Genomic DNA, 16,465 nt, shown 5'->3' on the forward strand with positions numbered 1-16,465 from the left:
GCCCTGGATTCTCTGGCAGCTTAACCCTCTCCTTGAGATCACCTCTGTTTTTAGATGCTGGAGGCCGATTGCAGAAGGAGCTTCCTGGACATCCACCATCCTGAAGGCCCAGGGGACAGACTGCAGAGCCCTCAAGTGCCTTCCCTAGCCTCTCCCAGCCCTGCAGCCCCCACGCCTGGACTCTGAGGATCCTAGGGGAGTCATGGTAGCTTCCGGGCTCTGCAACACTGCTGCTCCTGTCACTGCGGTGACTGTGGTCGTCTTGGCCTCTGACCTTCTTCTTCCTCTTCTAGCCCCTCCTCCTGTGTACCCTCTGCCCTCCATCCTCATGACCCTATTCTCCCCGTCCTGAAGGTCCCTCTTCCATCTTGTCCACATTCTCTCGTCCTGAGAGCTCTGTGACTTTCCTGAGCCTTCCCGAATCGGTCTCTCTCCATAGTGTCTTTTTTGCTTTGCTCCTGGGCTCAAGCCTATATCCGTGTGCTGGGAACAAGTCCCACCTCCTTGTTTGGACATAGAGGAGCTGCTATGTCTCTTCTCCTCGGTTTTCCCCAGCCCCCAGTCCCTGCACACGCAGGACAGGTCTCTGTATTCTCGTCCCTCAGTGTGCTGTGGGGCAGTGTGAATGATGACAGGGCTTCTGACCACGCGCGGACGTCTGGAAGAAAAGTAATCCTCATTCTTCATCTGATTTTTTTTTTTTTTTTGAGACAGGGTTTCCCTGTAGCTCTGTAGCCTGTCCTGGAACTAGCTCTGTAGACCAGGCTGGTCTTGAACTCACAGAGATCCACCTGCCTCTGCCTCCTGAGTGCTGGGATTAAAGGCGTGTGCTACCATGGCTCAAATTTTTTATTATCACATTTACCTACTTACATATTTATGGTGTGTGTATGCGTGTATGTGTGTGTATATGTATGTGTGTGTGCGTGCATGTGTGTGTATATATGTGTGTATGTGTGCATGTGTGTGTATATGTGTATGTGTGTATGTGTGTATATGTGTGTATGTGTGCATGTGTGTGTATATATGTGTATGTGTGTATGTATCTGTGTGTATGTGTATGTGTGTACATGCATATATATGTGTATGTGTGTGCATGTGTGTATGTGCATGTGTATGTATATGTGTATGTGTGCATGCATATGTATATATATGTATGTGTGTATGTATATGTGTGTATGTGTGTGCATCCATATATATGTGTATGTGTGTACATGTATGTGCATGTGTATGTATATGTGTGTATGTGTGTATATATCTGTATGTGTGTGTGTATATATGTGTGTATGTGTGTGTGCACGTATGGAGGTCAGAGGACAACTTGTAAGATTCCATTCACTTCTACCATGTCAGTTCTAGGGACTGAACTGGGGTCAACAGTTTGGTGGCAAAGGCTGTTAACCCTCTCAGCCATCTCCATGATGCTCTCTCCATCTTACTTCTCAAAAAAAAAAAAAAAAAGAATTTCTGGATGCTTTTCAACTGAAACAGGCTGAGTGCCAACCTTGCTCTGTCTTTGAAGAGCAGATAACTGAGTTGAACACTTTCCCTTTGGACTGCCATGTCACCTGTGCTTTCCCGCCCGCTACCCACAGCCCTGCCCAGCTGGCAGCAGGAAGGTCAGCAAAGCTGCTGATAAGAAGAGTATAAAGAGGGCTAGGCTCATGGCAAGGGGCAGTGGGCTACCCTCTCGGCAACATGTTGTGCTTCCTGGTGCTCGCCTCCCTGGTCCTGTGTGGTAAGTGGATCCTTTGGCCTGAGTCCTGAGGGAGGGGATTTGAACAACAGGGTCAGAAAGTCTCTAAGCCCAGACCAGCTCTCTATCTCAGAGGAAGGTGGAAAGCTACACCTAGCAGAGCCCTACTCTCCCGGAGCAAAAGACGGGCAAGGTTGAGGAGCACTGCCTGACTGGCCACGCAGGACTGAGGGGCACTGACTGGCCACGCAGGTGCCTGCTATGTGACAGGTACCTGAGCCAAGAAATATAAAGAAGCCCCTTTGGGGGTTCCCCACCATCCCTCATAACTGCAGGACACCACCAGCTTGGCAGTTGTCAGTGGCTCCTGGAGAGTCCTGCCAAAGCATGGGAGGGGTTTCCTCAAGCTGATGGGTGACCTTGAGGCACCTGTGGGCCCCTAGCCTGGTGATTTGGGAAAGGTCTTTCCATGCCAGTCAGAGTTCTTACACACCCCAAAGAAAGAAGGGGCTCGGGGCTCTGTTTTCAAAAGAGGCAGAAGGGGCGCAGACAACTCAGGGCTGGGCCCCTGGGCCTGTGTTCGGGAGGGCTGTGAATTTGCAGACAAAGCTAACAGTCTTCATAGCCCAGCTGCCGCTCCCTGCCCCCGCCCGGCTGCCCCCACGCTGAGTCATCAGTGCCTTTTCTTCTGCCCCACAAAGGACACAGCACCCAGGACTTTCTGGAAACTAATGCACGGGTGGTCGGAGGGGCTGAGGCCCAGAGGAACTCTTGGCCATCTCAGGTGGGTGTTTCCCCCTGCCCAGGATTTTACCCAAACAAGAGATAATAATGTGTAGACCCCAAAATTAGTTTACATGTATATTGGGTTTACCCTCAGCAGCTCACTTGCTAATTCTGAATTTTAAAGATGTATAGGGTCAAACTAAGGTGGAACTCGAATTGCAAAAGACCTGGGGGAGGAGACTCAAACATTCGCGCGTGCCTGCGTGCGAGAGAGAGAGAGAGAGAGAGAGAGAGAGAGAGAGAGAGAGAGAGAGAGAGAGACAGACAGACAGACAGACAGACAGACAGACAGAGACAGAAAGTGCCGAGTTCCACAGCACAGCTAGAGCCTTCTGCCATGTTTGTGGCAGGGCCTCCCATGCTTCTGCCGCTGCACTACTAGTCTAAGGTAGTGCCAATCCCTTGCTCTCTCACTGACCCCTCAAAAATCCCTCTCACTCTTCTGTCTCCCCCTCTCACTTCACCACAAGAGTGCTGGGAAACACGGGTGCTCACCAGCACGTCCAGGCTTCAGTTTGCTGTATGAGACAGGTTCTCACCATGGGGCCCAGCTGGCCTGCAACTGGCAGTGTAAACCAGGCTGAGATTCTACCTGCCTCTGCCTCCCAAGTGCTGAGATGAACACACCAATTTCCTTCCTTCCTTCCTTCCTTCCTTCCTTCCTTCCTTCCTTCCTTCCTTCCTTCCTTCCTTCCTTCCTCCCTCCCTCCCTCCCTCCCTCCCTCTCTCCCTTCCTTCCTTCCTTCCTTCCTTCCTTTCTTCCTTCCTTCTTTCCTTTTCTCTTTTATTTTTCTTTCTTTCTTTCTTGTACTCTTGGTGGGGGGGGTTAGGTTTTATTTATTTATTTATTTATTTTGTTTGTTTGTTTGTTTGTTTATGCTGTTTTTATTGAGCTATATATTTTTCTCCACTCCCCTCCTCCCTTCCCCTTCCCTCCCCTTCTATCATCTCCTATGGTCCCCATGCTCCCAATTTGCTCAGGAGATCTTGTCTTTTTCTATTTCCCATGTAGATTAGATCCATGTATGTCTCTTTTAGGGTCCTCATTGTTGTCTAGGTTCTCTGAGATTGTGAATTATAGGCTAGTTTTTCTTTGTTTTATGTCTAAAAGCCACTTATGAGTGAGTACATATGATAATTGTCTTTCTGGGTCTGGGTTACCTCACTCAATATGATGTTTTCTAGATCCATTCATTTACCCACAAATTTCAAGATGTCGTTACTCCATTGTGTAAATGTACCACATTTTTCTTATTCATTCTTTGGTCGAGGGGCATTTAGGTTGTTTCCAGGTTCTGGCTATGACAAACAAAGCTGCTATGAACATAGTTGAGCACATGCCCTTGGAACACACCAGTGTCTTACATGGGTTTCAAGAATTTATACCCAGGCCATCAGGCATAGTAAATGATTTACTTATGACCCAAGCTTCATTCCTTCCTTCTGTAATATGAGGGCTTTAACCCAGGACTCCATCATGCATGGCAAATGTTCTTCCTCTGAGTTACATCTTTACCCCACAAGCTGTTGTTATTCCTGTGATGGCCTGCGCGACACAGTTCCAGACTATGTGCCAGGTGGACCCACAAGGCTCCACATACCCTAAAACACACTTGCGCCCAACTCGCTGCAGATATGAATACATAAAGCTGGCACGCTAACTGCTCGACAGCCACGCTTCTGGAGGAATCACCGCAATTACAATTAGATTTAATTTACAGCAATCTGAACCCAATTCTCAGAAGTAGATCTATTGTGCAATATGAGAAAACACAAACTGATTACAAAAAGAAAACAAAGAATATTCCGTTGGCATTTCTAAGTACTCCCTGGTGTGCAAGGCCAGGGTACTTCTAGAAGACTTTGAAGGGAGGACCCTGGAGACCTGAACCTGCAGGGTTTGGGTGAAGGAGAAACACCCAGCTCCCTTTGGAATAGAGATGATGGAAGAACCTGAGTTCTAAGCCCACGGGCGGCAATATCCTACTGGAGAGGGGCATGAGAAGCTTACTGTGCCTTTACTTTCCCATGTGCGCATAGCAAATGTCACCAAACGGTAGAGACTCTGTCCAGCTGACCTCAGAAGCAACTATATACCTCTTCTGGGCAAGCATTCCACATAGCCTCTTCCAACCAGTCTGGGGCAATCGGGCAGGGGTGGGGTGGGGGTGGGGAACTGGTTTTGAATGGTGTCAGGAGCTTAAAAGGGGCGACTCCAGCCCCCCATGCTTTCTTCTTTCCTAGATTTCCCTCCAGTACCGTGATGGAGGGTTATGGTACCACACCTGTGGAGGGACCCTCATCCGGCAAAACTGGGTCATGACAGCTGCTCACTGTGTGGACAGGTGAGGAAACAGAAAGCGACTGGCCCCTTTGGACTTCTCCAGACAGGACTAGCAATGGACCATCATCGAGCCCGTGTGTTTGGGGGTCATGGAAGGGATGGTATAAAGTACAAGTTTTAGAGTCCAGCAGGTTCAGATTCAAATCTCATTCCAGCATCTTCTGGCTGTGTGACCTCTGCTCTCCCAGTCTCTCTGAAGCGGGAAAATAATGCTGACAACTGAGGAAACACTTAAATACTGACTCGCCATCGAGTACTGGTCCTTGGAACAAGCAAAGTTTCCTTTTTAAAAAGTTAGAATGTATTATTACTATCATTATTGATATTGTTGTTGTGTGTGTGTGGATGTGTGTGTGTGCATGATGCAGGGGGCACACGACATGATATCCATACAGAGGTCAGAAGACAACTTTGTGGAGCTGATTTTCCCGTCTCAGGCGTAGAAGTCAGGTTGCCATACTTGCACAGCAAACACCTTCATCCACTGAACCATCCTGCCTGTCCAGTTCCCAGATCTGAACAGATACTACAGTCACATGGAAAGCAGCAATTGGAGGGCCCACTCAGCGGAGTTCTGATATGGCAAATTCAGGGTGACGCCTGATGGTTGCATTTCAGTGGGGGGGGACATGCATGCGTGTACAAGTGTACACAGATGTGTGATTGCCCATAGGAGCATTTGTGAGGTCAGAGGTCAACATCTGGAAGTCTTCTTAATCACTTCTCCACCTTATTTTTTGAAAGAGTCACTCACTGAACCTGGAACTTGATATTTTTGTTAGGCTGGGCCGAGAGGCCCTGGGACACATCTCCGCCTCAGTGTTGAGGTCAGAGGTGTCTCCTCATGTTTGTACAGTGAGCCTTTTTCCCACTGAGCCATCTCCCCAGACCCCGACAAGTTTCTAAGTGATGCAAACGGTGCTGGTCCAGGACACAGTTTAGGAGGTGCCGATCTAGACAGTGTACAGTGATGAACATTTGTAACCCTGGTACAAGAGGCTGAGGCAGGAAGATTGAGGGTTTGAAGGCAGCCTGGGATGAGACAGTGTCTAAACCAACAACAACAACAACACACACACACACATACACACACATACAAACATACATACATACATATGTGTGTGTGTAAAACCTCTAGGTTTATTTCCCCACAGCTAGGCATCTTCGAGTACCATCGTATTCAACTACACTGTTAGCATAATGAACTGAAAATGAGCAGGGATTGTATTTTCTGCTGCCACGAGTCGATAACTTCAGGGGAAAGAGATCCTCAGGCTTCCTCCTCTCTCCCCAGCCAGATGACTTTCCGTGTGGCCGTTGGAGATCACAACCTGAGCCAGAACGATGGCACCGAGCAGTTCGTGAGTGTACAGAAGGTTGTGGTGCACCCCAACTGGAACAGGAACAACGTGGCTGCAGGGTATGCAGGAGGCTAAGCTGGCCGTGGGCTGGGGCAGGGGCTGCCTCGCCCCTAGGTTTGTTTCCTCCACTTGCTCTCCTGGGGCATAGAGGGATGGCTGAAGCTTTGTGTGTGGCTTCTGTAGCCTGGCCTTGTTGAGTAGTGGGTGGAGAGAGAGCCCCTTGTCCTGCAGCAGGCAGTGTGCTGGTTTCTCAGCCAGGAGCACGTGGACCTGGGTACCTGCAGAGTTATGGGTTTTCCTCTTGATCATGTGAGGATTTTCTGTTTGGATGCCTCTGTTTTTCTGGGGGTCGGTATTTTAATTTGGTTTTGATATTTTGAGACAGTCTCTCATATAACTCAAGCTGACCTTGAACTCACTGTGTGGCCAAGGTTGCCACCCTGACTCCCAAGTGCTGGATTCTAGGAGCATAGCACCACAGTGCTTCGTCTGGTCTTTGCTATTTATTCACCTTATGGAATATACTTCATGTGTACAAGAAAATTTTGCTTGGTTTTTGTTTGGCTTTGGTGTAGGAGAAGGAACCCAGATCCTTGAACATCCCAGGCAAGGAAATGTCTGCAGGTGGTTGTAAAGTTTTGGAAAGGCAATCACTAACGTGTGGCTAAGGAGCCTTCGGTGGGCAGTCTTCTAAGGCAAGCACTTGAGAGGCTAAGGCAAGATGATCAAGAGTTCAAAGTCAGGGTCAGCTACCTAGCTAGAACAAAGACAGTCTGGGATCAAAAAGACCCAGGCTCTAAAACATCTAACCCCTGTCTGCCGAAAAATGGGGACATAATTCCGTGGTAAAGTGCCTGCCTGACATGCTTATGGCTGTAGTTGAAGCCACACCACTAGAAGAAAACTTGTGGTCACAGAAGGGGTTGTACCTGTTTGAGAACTCTATAGCCGAGACCATGCCACCTGCTTTTTTACCATTCTGGCTGTCCACCCACCTAGGTTGCAAAGCAGAGCCAAGCTGCAATTCCAGCATCCTACCAACAGGTGCTGCTGTTGCACACCTAATGTACCGCAGCTCAACAGCTTCCAAGTTTGTTCCCTCCTTTAAGGGAGTGTGTATCTGTCTGTCTGTCTGTCTGTGTGTGCCTGTCTGTGTGTCTGTCTTTGTGTATGTCTGTCTGTGTGTGTGTCTGCCTATGTGTGTCTGCCTATGTGTGTCTGTGTGTCTGTCTTTGTGTATGTTTGTCTGTGTTTGTGTGTGTCTGTGTGTGTTCACATGTGTGCAGGACCAGAAGTCATCAGATGGCATAGAGCTGGAGTTTCAGGCATCTGATGTGGTGCTTGGAGCAGGACTTGGATCCTCTGCTGTGAGTATGACACCTCCTCTCCTCCTGCAGCTATGACATCGCCCTGCTGCGCTTGGCCCAGAGTGTTACACTTGATAACTGTGTCCAGCTGGGTGCTCTGCCCCAGGAGGGAAGCACCCTGGCTAACAATACTCCCTGCTACATCACAGGCTGGGGGAAAACCCAAAGTAAGTCATGCACACTTCCACCGTATACCACTGAGAGTGTGATGAAACCACTGTGCTCCTAGCACTTCTTTTTCTGTGGCCCTAGACATTTATAGCTGAGACCAACAGCTTAAGGAACCACAGATCAAATCACTGATACAGCTGAGTCAGAGGTCACGGACTCGTATAGCTGGTTAGGAACGTGGAAACATTAAGGATAACCCAGGAGCCTGGCAGTCACAAGGCAGGAGTGGGGTTCCTGGAGAAGAGTCAAGGCCTTACCTGAGCACAGTCTATTGGGAAAACCAGGCAGGGGCAGACACAGACAGACTTCTAATCCAGCTCTCAATTCTTGTAATAGTACCGTGGTTCTGTACCAGGAAAGGACTCTAAGGACCTACAGAAATAGCATCAGACACAAAGGCTTTCAAGACTCAAAAGAGCCAGATAAAGAAAAACTGTACCAAGCTCTTTTTTAAATGATTCATCTTTATTGTTTTTAACTATGTGTACACGTACATGTCTGCGTGTGTGGGAAGTGCAGAGTTCAGAAGAGAGTGTTTGCCCAGACCGGTACTAGGAACTGAACTCAGGTCCTCTGCAAGAGCAGTAAGGCCTCTTAACCACTGAGTCTCCAGCCCCTGAACTCAGCTCTTACAAAAAGGAAATAAACCAGCTGTGGCACAGGCCTCTGGTCTTAGCACTCGCAGAAGCAGGTGGATTTCTGTGAGTTCAAGGCCAGCCTGTCCTACGTAGTGAGTTCCAGAACAGCTATCGATACATAGTGAGACCCTGTAGAAGAAAGAAGTAGAAGAGGAAGAGGAGGAGGAGAAAGAAGAGAGAGAGAAAGAAGAGGAAGAGGAGAAAGAAGAAGAGAGAAAGGGCAATAAGATATTGGCTACAGGAGAGGCTGCAGCAGGGAGACTGGAAGTTTGAGGCCTGCCTGGGCATTACAATGAGGCTGCATTCCAGAAAACAAAAGGAGAGGAGGGGGAAGAGAGGGCCAGGTGGCCCCAATGCCTCTTCTGCTCTGCCCTGCTCTGTTCTGTGGGACTTCTGGTGTGAGCCGCAGAACAGGCAGAATTTATGGAGACCATGCTATTGCTTAGCTAAGTTATCTATGAGCAGAAACAAGCAAAAGCAGGCCTGGGGGGTCAGTGCCTGGGAACAGTGAACCTGTGGCTGCCATGGGGGGTGGTGGGGAGAATGACCTGCATAAGCAGAGAGGAACCAGCCCCAAGTTTAGGTAACCAGATCTTGGGAAGTCTTGGTGAGATATGACAGGAAGAGCCCTCCCCTGTGCTGACTTCCAATGTGACATCCCATTCAGCCAATGGGCAGGTGTCTCAGACCCTGCAGCAGGCCTACCTGCCCAGCGTGGACTATGCCATCTGCTCCAGCTCCTCCTACTGGGGCTCCACTGTCAAGAGGACCATGGTGTGTGCTGGTGGAGATGGGATTCGCTCAGGCTGCCAGGTGAGTGCACACAGGTGTGAGCCCCTTTGATGCTCTGCCTTTTGCTCACTCTCAGTCCCTCGCCTGTTCTTGTACCCAGGGCAGACTTAGCCTTCTACCCTGTCACAGAACCTCAAGGTGGGAAGGAACCGGGAAATACCTTGCTCGGTATCCTTACCTCAAAAGCTGCTCTGTGGCCTGACACGCCTGTGTTTGTGTGTGTGTGTGTGTGTATTCTTTAGAAGTTACGTGTGACCTAAATCCTTTTAATGGTAGCTGTGGGGCTGGGCCTGTGGGGATGGTGGTAGTTAATGGTGTGAAAGGTAGCTCCCAACCCCTTTTCTTGTCTATCCCTTCTTCTTATACGCCTTTCCCTCTGCTGCCCTTCCCTCGGCTGTTCGCAGGAGTTGGTACAGGAGGGCACGGGAACCTGCACTAAGCAGTTTTGTAATCTTTCTTATACAATGCAGAGAATTCTCTGCTTAGATAAGATCAATCCACAATAAACCATACTATAGTTGCTCAGTGCAGTTCTTCCTGTGTCCGTTTGCATGTCTCTCACATGCAGGAGCTGTGCTGGGTGTTAGGAAGACAGGGAGGATTAAACCATGGCAGTGTGGCGTGCTGGCACTGTGGACCCAAGTGTGCTGTTGTACCACTGGGACTAAACTAAAGACAATGAGTGACATGGAGATCCCTGGACAGTCACTGCCTGTCTGCCAGTCAGGAAAGACCTACCTGGTGAAAACCCGGGGCAGTCACTCAAAGGAAGGGGCGATGGATGAAGGCATTGGGTTTACAGAACCAGGGGGAGTCTCGGTCTTTCCCTTTGGCTAGAGTGAGCTAGGATCGGAGGCTCCTAAGTCATACCCAGCCTCCTACCTGGTTGTACATGGCTGCTGAGCTGTTGTTGGCTATGGTAGAACCTTTGGAGATGGCTAGAGAAATCCAAAGGATACTCCCTCAACTGTGAGCACAGTGTCAGGAGAACAAAGTCCTCATTCCGTCAGTGTCGCATAAACAGGCACGGAAGTGGACTAGCACTGGGGAGGGAGAGGATGGGGGCGCAGAACATCAGAATCATCTTGGGCTACAAAGTCAGGTCAAGGCCAGCATGGGATACATGAGATGCTATCTTGAAAACAGAAATAAAATAAAATAATAAAGCTTGAGAAAGAAAGCCAAGTGAGATGCCCTTGGGAACAAACATCATCCCTCATCCCAAGGGAAAGTGGCAGAATAAGAAAGAGTGGTGGGTTGGGAAATACCAACAAGAACAGAAAGGCTTGAGTGTTTCAGGGGTGGGTGGAGAAGAGAGAACACACCCAGATCCAAGAAAGGGCGTAGACATAAGAGATAAACATGCCATAAGATCTATAAAACTGGGGGAGACTGACAGGTCATCTCATAGCTGGAGCTGCGGTGGACAACAACTCTTTGTCCCACAAGAGTCTCTGTAGATGGTGAGGGCAGAAGCACAGTTGACAGGTAAGGGTAAAAAGACATTCTTCAGGGAATGTGGATCTTGCTTCAGAGCCTTGGATGAGGGAGAGGACAGACCCACTAGAGACAGAAGTCATGGAAAGATGGAACTTTCAATGGGAGGAAGAGTGTGAGTGGCTATGGGCAGAGAGGAAAGTGTCCTGGAGATCCAGAAGAATAATGGCCAGCCATGATCCTAGTAAGGAAGGGAGGGGTGAAGCCAGAGCCCAGGTGGAGCCAGCTGTAATTGGGGAGAGGTGGGAGGCTGCAGGCGACGGGTGTCCCCTGCCCGTGAACAGGTTTACAGGCAGGTCTTGTGTTTTGTTGCTTCTGGTTACTCATGAACTAGGAAGTCAGTTTGCTTACAGAAAATGAAGGCGCAAAGGTTTATGTGAGCGGGAAAGGGTTGTCCTTCCAGGCCCTGAGGCTGGCTCAGGCTTCACTCCCTCTCTCTCAGAGACGCAGTTAAAGGGGGATGGGTTAATTCCCGGCTGGGTTTCCTCCATCCTGGCAACAGCAGAGGAATGCGGTTTGATTTCAAGGTCCAGCTTTGTGGAAGAGGAAGGGAAGTTTGCAGGAGGCCTGTGTGCTAGTTACAACAGGACAGAAGGATCAAAGGATTTTGTGAACCCAAAGAACTACAGGATGTAAAGTGGCCATTGCTGTTCCAATTTTCACTGTTAAAACTTAAACACTATGATATTGGCTGTGGTGGCCCACGCCTTTAGTCCAGCACTGGGGAGGCAGAGGCAGGTGGTCATCAGAGTTCAAGGCCAACCAGGATACACAGTAAGACCCTGTCTCAAAATATAAACAAACGATAACAACAAGACCTTAAAGGAGAGACAGATTAGTGCGCAGTGCACCCTCTCCTAGGTCCCCGCTCACTCCTCAAGTCCAGCCTTCCCCAACAAATTCGCGTGCCTCTGCTCCCAGAGGCCTTCAGTTCTGAAGAACTGAGCATTTTATTTCTCCACACAGATAAGTCTTTGCGTCTCTGGATCCTTTCTTACTGCAGAGGCCCCCCGATAGTGGGCCTTTGAGGTTTTCACAGTCCTAAGCGAGTCCCCTTCTAGGATCCGTGGCTCTCTCTGGCTTACATGCACACTGGGTTCTTTCGCAGCTTCCAGAACTTCTGACCTAAATCTCCAGCCACACCCTCCATCTTGTCCAGTCTTTTGTCATTTAGCATAAAGCGATAATATTATACATGCTCAATTCCCTGCCATTCATTAGTTCTGAAATATTCTCAAAAAATTGTTGGGGGTGTAGTAGAGAGATAACCTCCCTAACTTCAGCTCCAAGGGACCTGATGTCCTCTTGTGACCTCTGTGGGCACCAAAATGCACATAGTGCGCAGACATGCGCACAGACAAAACCCTCGTACACGTAAAGTAAATCTTAACTTTCCTCCCTTAATTTGTTAGGGTGTGGGTAGGAGAGATTGGGTATTTTGTGTGTGAGTACAGTCGTCTAAAAACATTTTTTCTAAGTAGTCGGGGTTATGGTGAGATCTTTGAAGAATCAGCTCCAGTTTGAATCTTTTGGTCACTTTCCCTAGTTCTTTGTGTGTGTTTATCTGCATGTGCAAGTGTGTGTGTCGGGGCAAAGAACGGCCTGGAGCACCGTTCTTCAGGCGCTGTCTACTTTTGTGTTTGAGACGAGGTCTTTTACTACCCCATAATTCACAAAAGAGGCTAGGGTCCAGGATCTGCCGGCCTCTATCTCCCCAGCTCAGGGATTACAAGGGGTTTATTTTCTTTGTTTAAATCTGGGTTCTGGGAATCAAATTCGGGCCTCCATGCTTGCTTTAGGCACCCTACAAACTGAGCTATCTCCCCCCTTTTCTTTTTAAGTTTAATTTTTATTGATGCTAAGTGTATTGCTTGCTTGTGTTGGCAAATGAGACTATGAGGCTCAGTAGTGAATAGTGGAAAGACCCAGAGGCCGTTCACTGTGTTCACGCCATCCCTCTCCAGAGGCACTCTCTAGAGTGCAAACTGGTCTGGAACTCACTATGTAATTCAAAAGGGCTCAAACTCACAGATGCCTAAATTCTAGAATTACAGGCATGTGCCACCATGTCCAGCTCAGCTAATCTTTTGAACTCTGCCCCATATCTTAAATATATTAGTATGCATTTATACACATACACACGCACTTTGGGGTTAGAGAGATGGCTCATTCATTAAGTATGCTTCTTGCTCCTCCAGAGAACCAGACTTCAGACCCAACTCCTATATCAGGTGGCTCACAAGCTACGCTCACCTATAACTTCAGATCCAGGGGCCAGACTCTCTCTGGCCTCCCTAGGTACCCACATGCACATATAAATGATTGAAAATTAAAAGTAAATTCAGCCAGGCAGTGGTGGTGCATGCCTTTAATCGCAGCACTCAGGAGGCAGAGACAGGAGGATGTCTGTGAGCTCAAGGACAGCCTGGTCTACAGAGAGAGTTCCAGGATGGGCTCCAAAGCTACAGAGAAACCCTGTCTTGAAAATAAGGAGAGAGAGAGAGAGAGAGAGAGAGAGAGAGAGAGAGAGAGAGAGAGGAAGAAAAGAAAAAAAAAGAAACTTAAAAGTAAATTCAGCCAGACAAGAATTAATTAAAAATAAGTGCATGTATGGGCACTGTGGACATATCTGGCACTTGCAGAGACCAGAAAAGGGCATAGATTGCCTGGAACCACAGTTATGGACAGTTGAAAGTCACCATGTGGGTGCTGGGAACAGAACTGGGGTTCTCTGCAGGAGCAGCAAGTGTTCTTAACTACCGGGTCATCTCTCCAGTCCCCTCAAAGCCCTGTCTAAAGAAAGAGAGGGGTTACGGGGGTGGGGCAGGAAGGAAGGGGGAAAGTGAGGGTGTGTGTGCTTAGCCTGCGTGAAGCCATGGCGTCCATTTCCAGTTCCACCTGCGCAGGCAGCAGCAAGCATTTTAGCCTGCCTGCAAGCTGGCTCAGCATGCCTGACAACCTGAGTTCAGTCCTCAGAACCCATGTGGAAGGGGAGAGCTAAAACTGCAGCTCGCCCTACCCCTATTCCCACCGTGGAAGCCAGCTGGATCTCCGCTTCCTTTGCACCCACACAATGGAAGTCTCTCCTCCCTTTCTAAACATGCATCCTTCACCCCCGCGCCCCACCCCTGCAGCACTCATTCACGTCCTGCCTCGGCTCGTGGGTTCAGGACTCGTTCCAACCTCTTACTTCTGAGGTCAATGTCTTATTGTTATCTTTCCTCTCCACAGTGGTGCAGAGCACTTTAAGCTGTTATTGTTTTTTAAGTGTGTGGCGTGTGTGTGTGTGTATGTGTGTGTGCATGTGTGTGTGTGTGGACACGTGTGTGCCTGTGTGCATGTGTGTATGCACGTGTATATGTTCGTGTGTGTACCTGGGTGCATAGGTGGGCAAGGGGGTGAGCTGCTGTCTTAGAATTCTGTTCCTCTTCTGACAGGGTGACTCTGGAGGTCCCCTCCACTGCTTGGTGAATGGCCAGTATTCTGTGCATGGAGTCACCAGCTTTGTGTCCAGCCTGGGCTGTAACGTCTCCAGGAAGCCCACAGTCTTCACTCGAGTCTCTGCTTACATCTCCTGGATGAATATTGTGAGTTCCTGAGAATGATTCCCTGGCGATCCAGCACTGGCTGGGTTAGGCAGGAAAACCCAGGCTGGGGAAGCTATTGTCTCCCTAACTCCCTTCTCTCCCACACAGGAGCTCCTCAGCCAGAGTTCCCCTTCACACACCTCACGGTGTGTTTACAGTTTATTCTAACCTGAATCAAGCACACACATGGCTGAATCAAAGTCAAGGGCATGGCTGCAGAAAAACCTGCACTGCACGCGCTGCCCCTCTCCCTTAAGTGCTCCCTAATTTTCACTTATGGAAGGGGTCTTAGCAGAAGACACTGCCTAGCCGTTCCAGTAGTGGGGCCACACACACAGAACGTCACTGTGCCTTCCAGCCAGCAGACACATTCTGGAGCCTTGCTCCGTAATCTTGGCTCACAGACATATCAAGATCTGCCCTTGCCCTTCTTGGGCATGTGGCTAACACTGTGGTGTCTTGTCACATATGACACCTACTTTCTGTGCTACCCCACCAATCCAGTGCACTGCCATACTCAACTAGAGGCCCTGAGGAAAGGCGTGGAAAGAGGTGACTGACTGAGAACCTGTCTTTTCCTTCAGGTCATGGCCTCCAACTGAACACTTTCCTGAGTCCATTGGCCTTCCCAGGATGGTTCTTGGCTCTGTAATAAGACTTGACATCAGCAAGAAGGAGGCAGGGTCAGGGATCATCACTCAGTGTAGAGCCAGGCCCTGGGTTCATCCTCAGTACTCGGGGGGGGTGGGGTGGAGGAGTGCTGGTGGTGCTCAGCCATAGAGGGTTCCTCTGGCATGCAAGAAGCCCTGGGTTGGGTCGCCAGCACCTGGGGCAAAGGAGGGGGTGATGAAAACAAGTGTGAGCCTATTGAACCAGATACAGAAAGGCAAATAAAACTGAATGGATTATCATAGTGTGTGCTTGCATTTATAATTAAGTATCCTACAGAAAATCCACTTATAGGTCCTAAGATGAGTTTCACCACACCATGGTCTGGTTCCCCCTTTGCTCTGTATTTGGAACAAGTGCTAACTCCAAGCTCCGGGATGACGGGACCTTCAGGATGCCCTAGATGTTGGATTAGGAGATCAGGTGCCAGCCGACTAAGGGAGCAGCAATAGAGCAGGATGGGGAGAGAGGAGAACATATACTAAATAAAGAAAGGAAAGGGTGAGAGGAAGCGGGGGACCAGAGAGGAAGAGGCAACCATTCAGGGCTGGAGTTAAGCATGAATCAGCACTTCATGGAGACTAAAATAGGCAACCGGATCTTGGGCTCTATAAACCACACACAACGGGGAAGCTGATAACTCTGTTCTGTCCTGGCCAAGGTACAGAGTACCAAGAATGGGCTAGGAAAAAACAAAGGGGGAACCGAAAGAAGACGTTCTGGTGGACGAGAAACAGCTTTTCAGAGCAGTCACTAAAGAACAGACAGGAGGACTGGAGGAGTGGACAGCACAGCAGGGGAACTGACTGAGGCGGAGCCTCCTGCCAGCAGCAGGGAGACAGCAGCAATGGCACCAGCAGACCATAGTCACCCATCCCCTCCTTAGGAACCCCACAAAGGTACAGCTAGAAGCAGACTTAGTTTATTAAACAGAGGCGAGGGATCACATGCCTTAGACATGTGCACACGTAAGCAGAAGACAGTACCCATCCAAGTGTGGCTGAGTCTCTCAAAAAAAACACCTACGTGTCCTTATAATGCCCAACTACATATATGCTAACATATAATTATATATATTATATAACATATAATTATTGTATGGCTTTCTAAGATATATTGTTTAAAAGATGTAATTTACTCCACAATTTAAAGGTTAAACAAAGTCAGGCTGGAGAGATAGCTCAGCAGTTAAGAGCACCTTCTGCTTTCCCAAAGGACCCACGTTCAGTTCCCAGCACCCACATGGCAGCTCACAACCACCTGAAACTCCAGCACCACAGGACCCAATACTGTCTCTGGCCTCCTGGGGTACTTCACGAATACAGACATACATATAAAAAATAAAAATAAAGCTTTTTGAATAGTAGACACATTTTAAAAATTAAAACTTAAGCTAAAAATATATGAACTGATTTACTCATTTTTCTTATGGGAAAGAATTTCATTTTGCACATGAAATTGTAAATTCATTTGCACAGGTTTCCTGAGTGTATTTCTGTGGTTGAAGGATGAGAATCCTAAGCCAGTTAAACTCAGGGCCACTAGCTGCTTCTAAAC

General features: G+C 48.7%; 1 protein-coding gene across 1 annotated transcript; it reads left to right on the forward strand.

The window, feature by feature from the left end:
* Positions 1–1,655: 1,655 nt before the first annotated feature.
* Cela1 (chymotrypsin like elastase 1) lies at positions 1,656–14,948 on the forward strand. The gene is made up of 8 exons (XM_057792444.1): positions 1,656–1,738; positions 2,398–2,480; positions 4,727–4,827; positions 6,121–6,246; positions 7,585–7,721; positions 9,031–9,176; positions 14,090–14,239; positions 14,824–14,948. Exons 1-8 carry the CDS (start codon positions 1,699–1,701, stop codon positions 14,839–14,841), a joined length of 801 nt encoding a protein of 266 aa, XP_057648427.1. The 5' UTR covers positions 1,656–1,698; the 3' UTR covers positions 14,842–14,948.
* The last annotated feature ends 1,517 nt before the right edge of the window (positions 14,949–16,465 follow it).

Source organism: Chionomys nivalis, chromosome 17 (genome assembly GCF_950005125.1).
Source record: "Chionomys nivalis chromosome 17, mChiNiv1.1, whole genome shotgun sequence".
NCBI lineage: Eukaryota > Metazoa > Chordata > Mammalia > Rodentia > Cricetidae > Chionomys > Chionomys nivalis.